The sequence below is a fragment of the Zea mays genome, chromosome 5 (genome assembly GCF_902167145.1).
Source record: "Zea mays cultivar B73 chromosome 5, Zm-B73-REFERENCE-NAM-5.0, whole genome shotgun sequence".
Taxonomy (NCBI): domain Eukaryota; kingdom Viridiplantae; phylum Streptophyta; class Magnoliopsida; order Poales; family Poaceae; genus Zea; species Zea mays.
The window spans coordinates 197841949-197857023 of record NC_050100.1 but is presented as its reverse complement, the minus strand read 5'-3'; the positions used below and the strand labels follow the sequence as shown (position 1 = coordinate 197857023).

Here is a 15075-nt window from a genome sequence, read left to right as displayed (position 1 = left end):
ACTCTCTCTAGTCACTATGGCGTTGTGTGGAATTTGGAGAGGATTTGATCTCTTTGGTGTGTCTAGAATTGAATGCTAGAGCTTCTTGTAGTAGTTGGGAAGTGGAAAACTTGGATGCAATGAATGGTGGGGTGGTTGGGGTATTTATAGCCCCAACCACCAAAAGTGGCCGTTGGGAGGCTGTCTGCTCGATGGCGCACCGGACAGTCCGGTGCACACCGGACAGTCCGGTGCCCCCTGCCACGTCATCACTGCCGTTGGATTCTGACCGTTGGAGCCTCTGACTTGTGGGCCCGCCTGGGTGTCCGGTGCACACCGGACAACTCCTGTTCCTTGTCCGGTGTGCCGGAATGGGCGCGCCTGACTTCTACGCGCGCAGAGTGCGCATTAAATGCGCGGCAGAGAGCCGTTGGCGCAGAGATAGCCGTTGCTCCGGAGTCGCACCGGACAGTCCGGTGCACACCGGACATGTCCGGTGAATTATAGTGGACTAGCCGTTGGAGTTTCCCGAAGCTGGCGAGTTCCTGAGGCCGACCTTCCTTGGAGCACCGGACACTGTCCGGTGTACACCGGATAGTCCGGTGAATTATAGCGGAGTCGCCTCTGGAAATTCCCGAAGGTGGCAAGTTCGCGTTGGAGTCCTCTGGTACACCGGACATGTCCGGTGGCACACCGGACAGTCCGGTGCGCCAGACCAAAGGTGCCTTCGGTTGACCCTTTGCTCTTTTGTTGAATCCAACTCTTGATCTTTTTATTGGCTGAGTGTGAACCTTTTTACACCTGTATAATCTATACACTTGGGCAAACTAGTTAGTCCAATTATTTGTGTTGGGCAATTCAACCACCAAAATTAACTTAGGAACTAGGTGTAAGCCTAATTCCCTTTCAATCTCCCCCTTTTTGGTGATTGATGCCAACACAAACCAAAGCAAATATAGAAGTGCATAATTGAACTAGTTTGCATAATGTAAGTGCAAAGGTTGCTTGGAATTGAGCCAATTATAACTACTTACAGGATATGCATGGATTGTTTCTTTCTTATTTAACATTTTGGACCACGCTTGCACCACATGTTTTGTTTTTGCAAACTATTTTGTAAATACTTTTCAAAGTTCTTTTGCAAATAGTCAAAGGTAAATGAATAAGATTTTGCAAAGCATTTTCAAGATTTGAAATTTTCTCCCCCTGTTTCAAATGCTTTTCCTTTGACTTAAACAAAACTCCCCCTAAAAGAGATCCTCCTCTTAGTGTTCAAGAGGGTTTTGATATATCATTTTTGAAATATTACTTTCTCCCCCTTTTGAACACAATAGGATACCAATTGAAAATATTCAACACTAAGTTTTTGAAATTGGTGGTGGTGCGGTCCTTTTGCTTTGGGCTCTTTCTTTCTCCCCCTTTGGCATGAATCGCCAAAAACGGAATCATTAGAGCCCTCGAAGTGCTATCTTCCCCTTTGGTCATAAATGAATGAGTTAAGATTATACCAAAGACGAAGTCCGGTCCTTTTGCCTTGTGCTCTTACTTTCTCCCCCAAAGACAAAGACCTTTTCTTTGATGCTCATGCTTTTCTCCCCAAGAATGGAGAGTTGCTTGGAGTGACAGCGAAGGATGAGTTACGTAGTGGAAGCCTTTGTCTTCGCCGAAGACTCCAATTCCCTTTTAATATACCTATGACTTGGTTTGAAATAGACTTGAAAAACACATTAGTCATAGCATATGAAAGAGACATGATCAAAGGTATATAAATGAGCTATGTGTGCAATCTAGCAAAAGAAGTTGCGGGAATCAAGAATATTGAGCTCATGCCTAGTTTGGTAAAAGTTTGTTCATCAAGAGGCTTGGTAAAGATATCGGCTAATTGATCTTTAGTGTTAATGTATGAAATCTCGATATCTCCCTTTTGTTGGTGATCCCTAAGAAAATGATACCGAATGGCTATGTGCTTAGTGCGGCTATGCTCGACGGGATTGTCGGCCATTTTGATTGCACTCTCATTATCACATAGCAAAGGGACTTTGGTTAATTTGTAACCGTAGTCCCGCAGGGTTTGCCTCATCCAAAGTAGTTGCGCGCAACAATGGCCTGCGGCAATGTACTCGGCTTCGGCGGTGGAAAGAGCGACCGAATTTTGCTTCTTTGAAGCCCAAGACACCAAGGATCTTCCCAAGAACTGGCAAGTCCCCGATGTGCTCTTCCTATTGATTTTGCACCCCGCCCAATCGGCATCCGAATAACCAATCAAATCAAATGTGGATCCCCGAGGGTACCAAAGCCCAAACTTAGGAGTATAAGCCAAATATCTCAAGATTCGTTTTACGGCCGTAAGGTGGGATTCCTTAGGGTCGGATTGGAATCTTGCACACATGCAAACGGAAAGCATAATATCCGGTCGAGATGCACATAAATAGAGTAAAGAACCTATCATCGACCGGTATACCTTTTGATCCACGGACTTACCTCCCGTGTCGAGGTCGAGATGCCCATTAGTTCCCATGGGTGTCTTGATGGGTTTGGCATCCTTCATTCCAAACTTGCTTAGAATATCTTGAGTGTATTTCGTTTGGCTAATGAAGGTGCCCTCTTGGAGTTGTTTCACTTGAAATCCTAAGAAATACTTCAACTCCCCCATCATAGACATCTCGAATTTCTGTGTCATAATCCTACTAAACTCTTCACATGTAGACTCGTTAGTAGACCCAAATATAATATCATCAACATAAATTTGGCATACAAACAAGTCATTTTCAAGAGTTTTAGTAAAGAGTGTAGGATCGGCTTTTCCGACTTTGAATCCATTTGTAATAAGAAAATCTCTAAGGCATTCATACCATGTTCTTGGGGCTTGCTTGAGCCCATAAAGCGCCTTAGAGAGCTTATAGACATGGTTAGGATACTCACTATCTTCAAAGCCGGGAGGTTGCTCAACATAGACCTCTTCCTTGATTGGTCCATTGAGGAAGGCACTTTTCACGTCCATTTGATAAAGCTTAAAGCCATGGTAAGTAGCATAGGCCAATAATATGCGAATTGACTCAAGCCTAGCTACGGGTGCATAGGTTTCACCGAAATCCAAACCTTCGACTTGGGAGTATCCTTTCGCCACAAGTCGAGCTTTGTTCCTTGTCACCACACCATGCTCATCTTGCTTGTTGCGGAAGACCCATTTGGTTCCTACAACATTTTGATTAGGACGTGGAACTAAATGCCATACCTCATTCCTCATGAAGTTGTTGAGCTCCTCTTGCATCGCCAATACCCAATCCGAATCTTGGAGTGCTTCCTCTACCCTGTGAGGCTCAATAGAGGAAACAAAAGAGTAATGTTCACAAAAATGTGCAACACGAGATCGAGTAGTTACCCCCTTATGAATGTCGCCGAGGATGGTGTCGACGGGGTGATCTCGTTGGATTGCTTGGTGGACTCTTGGGTGTGGCGGCCTTTGCTCTTGCTCATCCTCCTTTTCTTGAACATTTGCATCTCCCCCTTGATCTATGCCGTCATCTTGAGGTGGCTCATTTGATTGATCTCCTTCTTCATCAACTTGAGCCTCATCCTCATTTTGAGTTGGTGGAGATGCTTGCATGGAGGAGGATGGTTGATCTTGTGCATTTGGAGACTCTTCAGATTCCTTAGGACACACATCCCCAATGGACATGTTCCTTAGCGTGATGCATGGAGCCTCTTCTTCACCTATCTCATCAAGATCAACTTGCTCTACTTGAGAGCCGTTAGTTTCATCAAACACAACGTCACATGAGACTTCAACTAGTCCAGTGGACTTGTTAAAGACCCTATATGCCCTTGTGTTTGAGTCATAACCAAGTAAAAAGCCTTCTACTGTTTTAGGAGCAAATTTAGATTTTCTACCTCTTTTTATAAGAATAAAGCATTTGCTACCAAAAACTCTAAAATATGAAATGTTGGGCTTTTTACCGGTGAGGAGTTCATATGATGTCTTCTTGAGGATTCGGTGTAGATACAACCGGTTGATGGCGTAGCAAGCTGTGTTGACCGCCTCGGCCCAAAACCGATCCGAAGTCTTGTACTCATCAAGCATGGTCCTTGCCATGTCCAATAGAGTTCGATTCTTCCTCTCCACTACACCATTTTGTTGTGGCGTGTAGGGAGAAGAGAACTCATGCTTGATGCCCTCTTCCTCAAGAAAGCCTTCAATTTGAGAGTTCTTGAACTCCATCCCGTTGTCGCTTCTTATTTTCTTGATCCTTAAGCCGAACTCATTTTGAGCCCGTCTCAAGAATCCCTTTAAGGTCTCTTGGGTTTGAGATTTTTCCTGTAAAAAGAATACCCAAGTGAAGCGAGAATAATCATCCACAATAACTAGACAGTACTTACTCCCGCCGATGCTTATGTAAGCGATCGGGCCGAATAGATCCATGTGCAGGAGCTCCAGTGGCCTGACAGTCGTCATTATGTTCTTATGCGGATGATGAGAGCCAACTTGCTTCCCTGCTTGGCATGCGCTACAAATCCTGTCTTTCTCAAAATGAACATTTGTTAATCCTAAAATGTGTTCTCCCTTTAGAAGTTTGTGAAGATTCTTCATCCCAACATGGGCTAGTCGGCGGTGCCAGAGCCAACCCATGTTAGTCTTAGCAATTAAGCATGTGTCGAGTTCAGCTCTATCAAAATCTACTAAGTATAGCTGACCCTCTAACACACCCTTAAATGCTATTGAATCATCACTTCTTCTAAAGACAGTGACACCTATATCAGTGAAAAGACAGTTGTAGCCCATTTGACATAATTGAGATACGGAAAGCAAATTGTAATCTAAAGAATCTACAAGAAAAACATTGGAAATAGAATGGTCAGGAGATATAGCTATTTTACCAAGACCTTTGACCAAACCTTGATTTCCATCCCCGAATGTGATAGCTCGTTGGGGATCCTGGTTTTTCTCATAGGAGGAGAACATCCTTTTCTCCCCTGTCATGTGGTTTGTGCACCCGCTGTCAATGATCCAACTTGAGCCCCCAGATGCATAAACCTACAAAACAATTTTAGTTCTTGACTTTAGGTACCCAAATGGTTTTGGGTCCTTTGGCATTAGACACAAGAACTTTGGGTACCCAAACACAAGTCTTTGACCCCTTGTGCTTGCCCCCAACATACTTGGCAACTATCTTGCCGGATTTGTTAGTCAACACATAAGATGCATCAAAAGTTTTAAATGAAATGTCATGATCATTTGATGCACTAGGAGTTTTCTTTCTAGGCAACTTAGCACGGGTTGGTTGCCTAGAGCTAGATGTCTCACCCTTATTCATGAAAGCATGATTAGGGCCAGAGTGAGACTTCCTAGAATGAATTCTCCTAATTTTGCTCTCGGGATAACCGGCAGGGTATAAAATGTAACCCTCGTTATCCTGAGGCATGGGAGCCTTGCCTTTAACAAAATTTGACAATCTTTTAGGAGGGGCACTAAATTTGACATTGTCTCCCCTTTGGAAGCCAATGCCGTCCTTGATGCCCGGGCGTCTCCCATTATAGAGCATACTTCTAGCAAATTTAAATTTTTCATTTTCTAAGTTATGCTCGGCAATTTTAGCATCTAATTTAGCTATATGATCATTTTGTTGTTTAATTAAAGTCATGTGATCATGTATAGCATCAATGTTAACATCTCTACATCTAGTGCAAATAGAAGTGTGCTCAATGGTAGATGTAGAGGGTTTGCAAGATTTTAGTTCTACAACCTTAGCATGCAATATTTCATTTTTACTTCTAAGGTCGGAAATAGTAGCATTGCAAACATCAAAATCTTTAGCCTTATCAAGCAATTTTTCATTCTCAATTCTAAGGCTAGCAAGAGAAATGTTCAATTCTTCAATCCTAGCAAGCAAATTATCATTATTATCTCTAGGGTTGGGAATTGAAACATTGCAAACATGAGAATCAACCTTAGCTAACAAATTAGCATTTTCATTTCTAAGGTTGTCTATTGTTTCATGGCAAGTGCTTAGCTCACTAGATAATTTTTGACATTTCTCAATTTCTAGAGCATAAGCATTTTTAACCTTAACATGCTTCTTATTTTCTTTAATAAGGAAGTCCTCTTGGGTGTCCAAGAGATCATCCTTTTCATGGATGGCACTAATCAATTCATTAAGTTTTTCTTTTTGTTGCATGTTGAGGTTGGCAAAAAGGGTACGCAAATTATCCTCCTCATCACTAGCATTATCATCACTAGAAGATTCATATTTGGTGGAGGAGTTAGATTTAACCTTCTTCTTTTTGCCGTCCTTTGCCATGAGGCATTTGTGGCCGACGTTGGGAAAGAGAAGTCCCTTGGTGACGGCGATGTTGGCGGCGTCCTCGTCGTCGGAGGAGTCGCTAGAGCTTTCGTCGGAGTCCCACTCCCGACAAACATGGGCATCGCCGCCCTTATTCTTGTAGTACCTCTTCTTCTCCTTTCTTCTCCCCTTCTTGTCGTCGCCTCGGTCACTGTCACTTGATATAGGACATTTAGCAATAAAATGACCGGGCTTACCACATTTGTAGCAAACCTTCTTGGAGCGGGACTTGTAGTCTTTCCCTCTCCTTTGTTTGAGGATTTGGCGGAAGCTCTTGATGACGAGCGCCATTTCCTCATTGTCAAGCTTGGAGGCGTCTATTGGTTGTCGACTTGGGGTAGACTCCTCCTTCTTCTCTTCCGTCGCCTTGAATGCGACGGGTTGAGCTTCGAATGTAGATGGATCATCAAGCTCGTTGATCTTCCTCGAGCCTTCGATCATGCACTCAAAACTTACAAAATGCCCGATTACTTCCTCGGGGGTCATTTTAGTATATCTAGGATTACCACGAATTAATTGAACTTGAGTAGGGTTAAGGAAAATAAGAGATCTTAGAATAACCTTAACCACCTCATGGTCATCCCACTTTACACTCCCGAGGTTGCGCACTTGGTTCACCAAGGTCTTGAGCCGGTTGTACATGTGTTGTGGCTCCTCCCCTTTGCGAAGCCGGAACCGACCGAGCTCCCCCTCGATCGTTTCCCGCTTGGTGATCTTGGTGAGCTCATCTCCCTCGTGCGCGGTTTTGAGCACATCCCAAACCTCCTTGGCGCTCTTCAACCCTTGCACTTTGTTATACTCCTCTCTACTTAGAGAGGCGAGGAGTATCGTTGTCGCTTGAGAGTTGAAGTGCTCGATTTGGGCCACCTCATCCTCATCATAATCCTGATCCCTTATGGATGGTATCTGTGCACCAAACTCAACAACATCCCATATACTTTTGTGGAGTGAGGTTAGATGAAATCGCATTAAATCACTCCACCTAGCATAATCTTCACCATCAAAAGTTGGTGGTTTGCCTAATGGGACGGAAAGTAGAGGTGCATGTTTAGAAATGCGAGGATAGTGTAGGGGGATCTTACTAAACTTCTTACGCTCTTGGCGTTTAGAAGTTACGGAGGGCGCATCGGAGCCGGAGGTTGATGTTGATGAAGTGTCGGTCTCGTAGTAGACCACTTTCCTCATCCTCTTTTGCTTGTCCCCACTCCGATGCGGCTTGTGGGAAGAAGATTTTTCCTTCTTCTCTTTGTGGTGAGAAGAAGATTTCTTCTCCTTCCCTTTGTTGGAGGAGCTCTTCTTCTTCTCCCTCCTCTTGGTGCGGGACTCTTCCGATGAAGTGCTCCCGTGGCTTGTAGTGGGCTTTTCGCCGGTCTCCATCTCCTTCTTGGCGTGATCTCCCGACATCACTTCGAGCGGTTAGGCTCTAATGAAGCACCGGGCTCTGATACCAATTGAAAGTCGCCTACAGGGGGGGTGAATAGGGCGAAACTGAAATTTACAAATATAAACACAACTACAAGTCGGGTTAGCGTTAGAAAGATAAACGAGTCCGCGAGAGAGGGCGCAAAACAAATCGCAAGCAAATGAAGAGTGTGACACGCGGATTTGTTTTACCGAGGTTCGGTTCTTGCAAACCTACTCCCCGTTGAGGAGGCCACAAAGGCCGGGTCTCTTTCAACCCTTCCCTCTCTCAAACGATCCCTCGGATCGAGTGAGCTTTCTCTTCTCAATCACTTGGAACACAAAGTTCCCACAAGGACCACCACAAGTTTGGTGTCTCTTGCCTCAATTACAAGTGAGTTTGATTGCAAAGAAAGGATCAAGAAAGAAGAAAGCAATCTAAGCGCAAGAGCTCGAAAGAACACAAGCAAATCACTCTCTCTAGTCACTATGGCGTTGTGTGAAATTTGGAGAGGATTTGATCTCTTTGGTGTGTCTAGAATTGAATGCTAGAGCTTCTTGTAGTAGTTGGGAAGTGGAAAACTTGGATGCAATGAATGGTGGGGTGGTTGGGGTATTTATAGCCCCAACCACCAAAAGTGGTCGTTGGGAGGCTGTCTGCTCGATGGCGCACCGGACAGTCCGGTGCCCCCTGCCACGTCATCACTGCCGTTGGATTCTGACCGTTGGAGCCTCTGACTTGTGGGCCCGCCTGGGTGTCCGGTGCACACCGGACAACTCCTGTTCCTTGTCCGGTGTGCCGGAATGGGCGCGCCTGACTTCTGCGCGCGCAGAGTGCACATTAAATGCGCGGCAGAGAGCCGTTGGCGCGGAGATAGCTGTTGCTCCGGAGTCGCACCGGACAGTCCGGTGCACACCGGACATGTCCGGTGAATTATAGTGGACTAGCCGTTGGAGTTTCCCGAAGCTGGCGAGTTCCTGAGGCCGACCTTCCTTGGAGCACCGGACACTGTCCGGTGTACACCGGACAGTCCGGTGAATTATAGCGGAGTCGCCTCTGGAAATTCCCGAAGGTGGCAAGTTCGCGTTGGAGTCCTCTGGTACACCGGACAGTCCGGTGCGCCAGACCAGAGGTGCCTTCGGTTGACCCTTTGCTCTTTTGTTGAATCCAACTCTTGATCTTTTTATTGGCTGAGTGTGAACCTTTTTACACCTGTATAATCTATACACTTGGGCAAACTAGTTAGTCCAATTATTTGTGTTGGGCAATTCAACCACCAAAATTAACTTAGGAACTAGGTGTAAGCCTAATTCCCTTTCAGCCCCCTCGGCCGCGCCCGGCGGCTCGCCCCCCCTCGACGGCTCGCCCCTCCCCGGCGGCCGTCCTCCCCTGGCCGCGCCCGTGCCCGTGCCCGTGCCTCGGCGGCCCTCGCGGCGCGCGCAGCGTGCTCTCGCGCGCACGACCGTAGTTGCGCGTCATTCGACTCTCAGTTTAATCCATTTTAATTTTAGTTTAGTCGATGTGATGCGTCGCACGCTTCGTCGCGCGACGATTCATTTTAAATTCATCTTTATTAATGTGCTGTGTCGCGCGCTTCGTCGCGCGACGATTCAATTTAAGTTCATCTTTGTTAATGATCTGTGTCGCGCGCTTCGCCGCGCGACATTTCATTTTAAACCCAGTTCAATTGACGTATGTTGTCGTGCATTTCATCGCGCAACGCCTAACGTCTCTTTATAATTATTGCAAGTGTCTTGTTGCGCGCTCTGTCACGCGACGAGTCGTTTATTTCTTAATTCAAGTTAAATGTTGTGTCGCGCGTCTCGCCGCGCGACCATTTCCTTTAATTCACCTTTATCTGCTTATAGTAATTTAATATGGAACATGACTTCGCCCTATGCTTAACACAATGGCCAAATTTAATACCATTCTGTTTACACGAGTAGTTTAATTTATAATTGGGTAACGTGATCGCCCTTCAACCGTAGCCTCGACCGTTACTTTCTCTTTCTCGCTTAGTCGTAAGTGTGAGCCCTGCGTCGATCGTCTGTTTATTTATTGCATCCCATTGTATGGTGTACTGTTCTTTTGTATTAAATGTGTGGAATGTATGTTTGAACTCGTATAGATAACAGTCAGTTGGTGGAGTCCGAAGGAGTTGCAGGTGAAGACCCTGAGCAGCAGTCGGTTGGTGAAGGCAAGTGTCCCTTGACCCATCTATGTCCTACTAATCCTTATAATTCACTTCTCGCATTTACACAGTTTATACCTAAGGATTGACTAGCTTTTGTTTATCTTGTCCTTGTTTATCTATTCTGGTTGGGTTATTTCAGTTTAGTTTTATGCTAGTGCTTCACATTAATCAATGAACATGATGAGATATTTATGATACGCTGTTTTCCCTTTTGATTATGATGATGGTACTTGTGGCCCTTAAGGGGACTCGAGCTGTTTTCTCGAGTGCCTCTCCGTAAGGACCTGTTCGTTGGATGACCGCCCGGGAAAACAGTGCAACCATGAGGGTGGAGTGGGACGCCCTTAGCTGAGTAATTAGAGGAACTGGGGTGTAGTTCGCTTCGCCGTTGTGCCGTTAATGGGGCTCGGTGTATGCAGCTCGCTCTGCCAAGGTTGGTTCGCCCCTTGGGGAGGAGTTCGGTGCATTTAGGAAACCTAACGGGCGGCTACAGCCCTAGGGAATCTTTATAAAGGCTACGTAGTGAGAACCTGCCTATTCACCTTGGTAGTGTTTAAGGGTTTGATCGGCCCGAGGCAAGAGGGAATCACGGCTTGTGGGTAAAGTGTGCAACCTTTGCAGAGTGTTATGAAACTGATATATCTGTCGTGCTCACGGTTATGAGCGGCCAAGGAAGCTCCATTGATTAGAGATACTGGATCAGAGATGTTTGGTTTACAGGTGGTGACGAGGATGATGATTATGATTATGCTTATGGTAATGGTAAGTGGTATTCTTTCCGTTTGGAAAGGGTACATCTGAGTTAATAACTTGGGTTAATGCTAAAACCTGGCTTACCACTAGTAAATAATAACCTGACCAACTAAAAGCAACTGCTTGACGTAACTCCACATAAAGCTAGTCCACTACAGCCAAACGGGATATATTGCTGAATATGTTGATTGTGTACTCACCCTTGCTTTACACACCAAACCCCCCAGGTTGTCCGCATTGCAACCACTGCTCAGGTGAAGATGAAGTCGTGGAGGAGGACTTCCAGGAGTTTCAAGAGTACGATGAGTTCTAGGTGTGGGTTAGCGGCAACCCCCCAGTCGGCTGCCTGTGTAGGCCGTGTGTATCTACGTTTTTTCCGCACTTTGATTATTGTTAAAGACTATGTGGATGTCTTGGACATCATGATGTAATCGACTATTATACCCTCTTTTATGTCATTATTTGAGCACTGTGTGATGATGTCCAGTTATGTAACTGCTGTGTACATGAATTGCTGATCCTGACACGTACATGGTTCGCATTCAGTTTGCCTTCTAAAACCGGGTGTGACAAAAGAGTTCACCCTTCTTCTCTCTTATCGTCCTAACTTGGTTTTAGTTTTCATTAACACATATTATAAACCAAGTTTGTGTTGTTTAGAGCTCATTTTGCAGGATCACCTATTCATCCCTCTATAGATACTCTCAACCCACACATGGATCTAGCTACACCGTCACACACAAATTACCAGATATCATTCTTACTCATTTTCAAAATGTAATAATTAATTCTGTGAAAATTACAAGGTGAGATTTAAGGTCCGACTAAAAATCAATTAATTTTTTGAAAATGGTAAGGTGTGACCGTATTGTTTTAATTTTAAGGTCCGACTTCTAAGGTAAGACCCGCACATGGATCTAAACTACACAGTTACACACATTAGCATATTATCATTCTTCCCATTTCCAAAAAATAAAATAATTTTGTTAAATTTTTATGATGTGAACCTAATTTTTAATTTAAAGGTCGACTTTTAAGGTGCGACTCACATAGGGATGGCGACGGGTACATACCCATCGGGTAGTACCATTCCATACCCGTACCCATAAAAAATATTCTACCCGTCGGATTACCCATATATGCTCGCGGGTATAAAATCTTATCCATACCCGTACCCGCGCGAGTATTTTTACCCGTCGGGCAACCCGTACCCGCTAGAAAAGTCTTAAATTCCAATATACCTATCACTCAAAATATTAAATAAACATACAAAAACAACTTCAACTTCACTTATAACAAATCATATGATTACATAACTTGGTATCTAGACAAATTATAGCTAGAGAAGGATTTTATTTTAGCTAAGATAGGCTCTATTAGATGGTTATAGTGGTATTGATGTAGGTATATTTTACCCATAGGTAGACGGGTATGGGTAGTACCAACCCGTACCGTCTACCCAATGGGTAGATGTTTTTATCCATTAATATATCCACGGGTAGAGAAATCATCACGTACCCGCCTACCGACCCTACCGTCTACCCAACGGGTAGAGGTTTTTACCCATTAACATATCCACGGGTAGAGAAATCATCTCATACCTGCCTTCATATCGGATAAAACTCGTCGGGTATTCGGGTTTCGGGTACCCATTGTCATCTCTAGACCCACACATCGATCTAGCTATACTATTATACACAAATTAGTATATCATCATTCTTTCTTATTTTCAGAAAAAATCAATTAATTTTGTGAAAATTTTAGAGTCCAAACACTTCACTCTAGTGAACATGAATCTTCTTTATCCGTTAGTTTTAGGCGGGTTGAGGTGGGTTATTTAATTGAATTATTGGGTTTGATTATAAAAAACGACTCATTTAAGGTTTGAGGTGGATTTCAACCCATTAGTAGCAGGGCAGGGCTATCTAGAACCGACGGTGGCAATGCTTGAATTGAAGTCGTGAAGTTTATTAGATTAGGACACATTAGAACACGGTCAATAGTAACAATCCTTTCGATAGAATATAACCAACTTATAGAAGATTAGGATGCGGTCAATAGTAGCAATCTTTTCTACAGTACAAGAATAGTAACAATCTCCACACACATGCTTATATGCCTAGTATAGTATCAACTGTAATGTTCTCTCTCTTGCTTCCCCCTCCTGTTGCAGAGCAGACAGTAGACGGCTCCGGCGACGAAAAAGCTGACGAACCAGGCATTGTTGTAAGACGTGACAAACGCACTGGGCACACTCGGCAGAACTCCAACCTTGTGCAGAAATCCCGGCACGATAGGCGCAACTCCGGCCGCCATTGCAACCATCGAGGCGACGTTGAAACCGCCCTGGAAGTAGTAAGGGCTGCCGCTGTCTTCGGAGTAGAGCGCGTCGACGTCCAAAGCGGTGCGCCGGACAATGTAGTGGTCGGCGAGAACAACCCCTCCGATGGGACCCATGAGCGCCGAGTAACCGAGAAGCCAGGTGTAGACGAAGCTCTCACTGGAGCTGAGCAGCCGCCAAGGCTGGAAGGCAATGCCGAGCAACGCGGTGACGAACGCCCCCTTGGCGAACGTGAACCTCCGCGGGCTCATGCTAACCAGCGCGTTCGCCGGTGCGACAACGTTGGCGGCGATGTTGGTCGTGATGGTTGCGAGGCCGATGCCGAAGATGGCAAGAAACGTCGTCGCCGGCCCTCCAATGCGGCCGAGGAGCTCGATTGGGTCGGATATGACGTGGCCGAAGATGGCCTCGGTGGCCGAGGTGATGGCGAGCCCGGCGAAGGTGAACATGCCCATGAAAACTGGCAGCCCCGCCTGGCCGAGCACCTGGTCCGCCTGGCTCCGCGCGTACCGCGCGAAGTCCGGTATGTTGATGGCCACCGTCGCCCAGAAGCTGATGTTGGCTGTGAGCGACGGGAAGAAGACCTTCCAGAACTCTGCGCCTGTCAGCCTCGGCGGCAGCGAGAGGATGCGGCCAAACCCACCGGCCGACGTGTAGGCCCAGGCCAGCAGCGCTGAGGTGAGCACGATGAGCACCGGCGCCGAGAGCTTCTCGAGCTTGCGGATGCCCTCCATGCCGTGCATGATGACGCCGAGCTGCGCGGCCCAGAACGCGAGGAAGCACGCGAACTCGAGCGGCGCCACGCCGAGGCCGGGCACCGGCGCGAGCAGCGGCTGGTAGGACTTGAGCCGGGACGGGAGGAGCAAAAATATGGCGCGGCCCCCGATCCAGGACTCGATGCCGAACCAGCCGCAGCCGATGAGGGCGCGGATGACTGCCGGGACGTGCGCGCCGCGGACGCCGAAGGCGGCGCGCGCGAGCACCGGGAACGGCAGGCCGTGCGTGACCGCCGGCGCAGCCGTGAGCACGAGCGTGACGAGGACGATGAGGTTGGCAAAGGCGACGGTGGCGACGCCCTGGAGCGCGGACATGCCGAGGTCCACGAGGCTGCCCGCGAGGTAGTAGGACGGCACGCCGACGACGAGCCCGACCCAGAGGCTGGCGAGGTCCCAGGCCGTCATGGTACGTTCCGAAGGCGGGGTAGGCGAAAGGTCCGACTCACTCGATGTCGACCTGGGGCTCGCCGGCCGCAGCCGCGGACGGTAGGCGACTGTTACCGCCGCTAGGCCCGGACTCCGCGGGAGAAGTGGCAGCCGCGGCGCCGCTGCCTGGGAGCTCGCCGCCACAAGGCGGTGGTGCAAATGTTCCGAATGGCGCGAGGTGAAGACCTTTGACATCGCCATGGACATGGCCATGCCCGCCCGGCCGGAGATGCAGGGGAGGGGAGGGCGGGAGGCAGAGGATGGAGATGGGACAGGTTGTGGGAGCTTTGCGGTAGGGAGGAGAGGATATGGGGATCTTGTTGCTCGGTTGGTTACTGTGGGTGTGACTGTCCATCCGGGCCCACTGCTTTCGACAGCGAAGTATGATTCCTTGTGGGCTCGGCTGCCGTCGGATCGAGACTACAAGAGTGAGATCTCAGCCGTGCGATGGGAAACAGAGGGTCGAACAATCAGCTGGAGTGTTGGCGACGCTTTGCCATGAGGGTGACTGGTTGAGGATTCCAACGAAACTCTCTTTTATTAAACACGATTCCAACTTGTCAAATCCTTCTTCAGCATGTTACACACTTGTTTGCCATGTGATAGGCCAGCCAGTTTATGCTTACGACCGGATCCATCTCAACTTGTGCTTTGTTTATCGTAGAGGTTCGTCACTACCATAAGCGCAATGGGTGTTGAAAATTTGGAGGTGAGATCTTCCTTTTTCTTTTCTTAAAGAAAATGATCACAATAAGCTTGGGCAACAGCATGATAGCAAATTTCTTTAGAGCTACTCCAATGACGAGCCACATGATTGGGCCCCCATATTTTGGTTTAGCTACTGCAGTCAATTTGCTTAGGCCCAA

General features: G+C 46.9%; 1 protein-coding gene across 1 annotated transcript; it reads right to left on the bottom strand.

Moving 5' to 3' along the window:
- Positions 1–12667: 12667 nt before the first annotated feature.
- On the bottom strand, positions 12668–14478 carry LOC100216652 (Purine-uracil permease NCS1). Its single transcript, NM_001143063.1, has one exon. It carries the CDS (start codon positions 14420–14422, stop codon positions 12797–12799), a length of 1626 nt encoding a protein of 541 aa, NP_001136535.1. The 5' UTR covers positions 14423–14478; the 3' UTR covers positions 12668–12796.
- Positions 14479–15075: the final 597 nt, after the last annotated feature.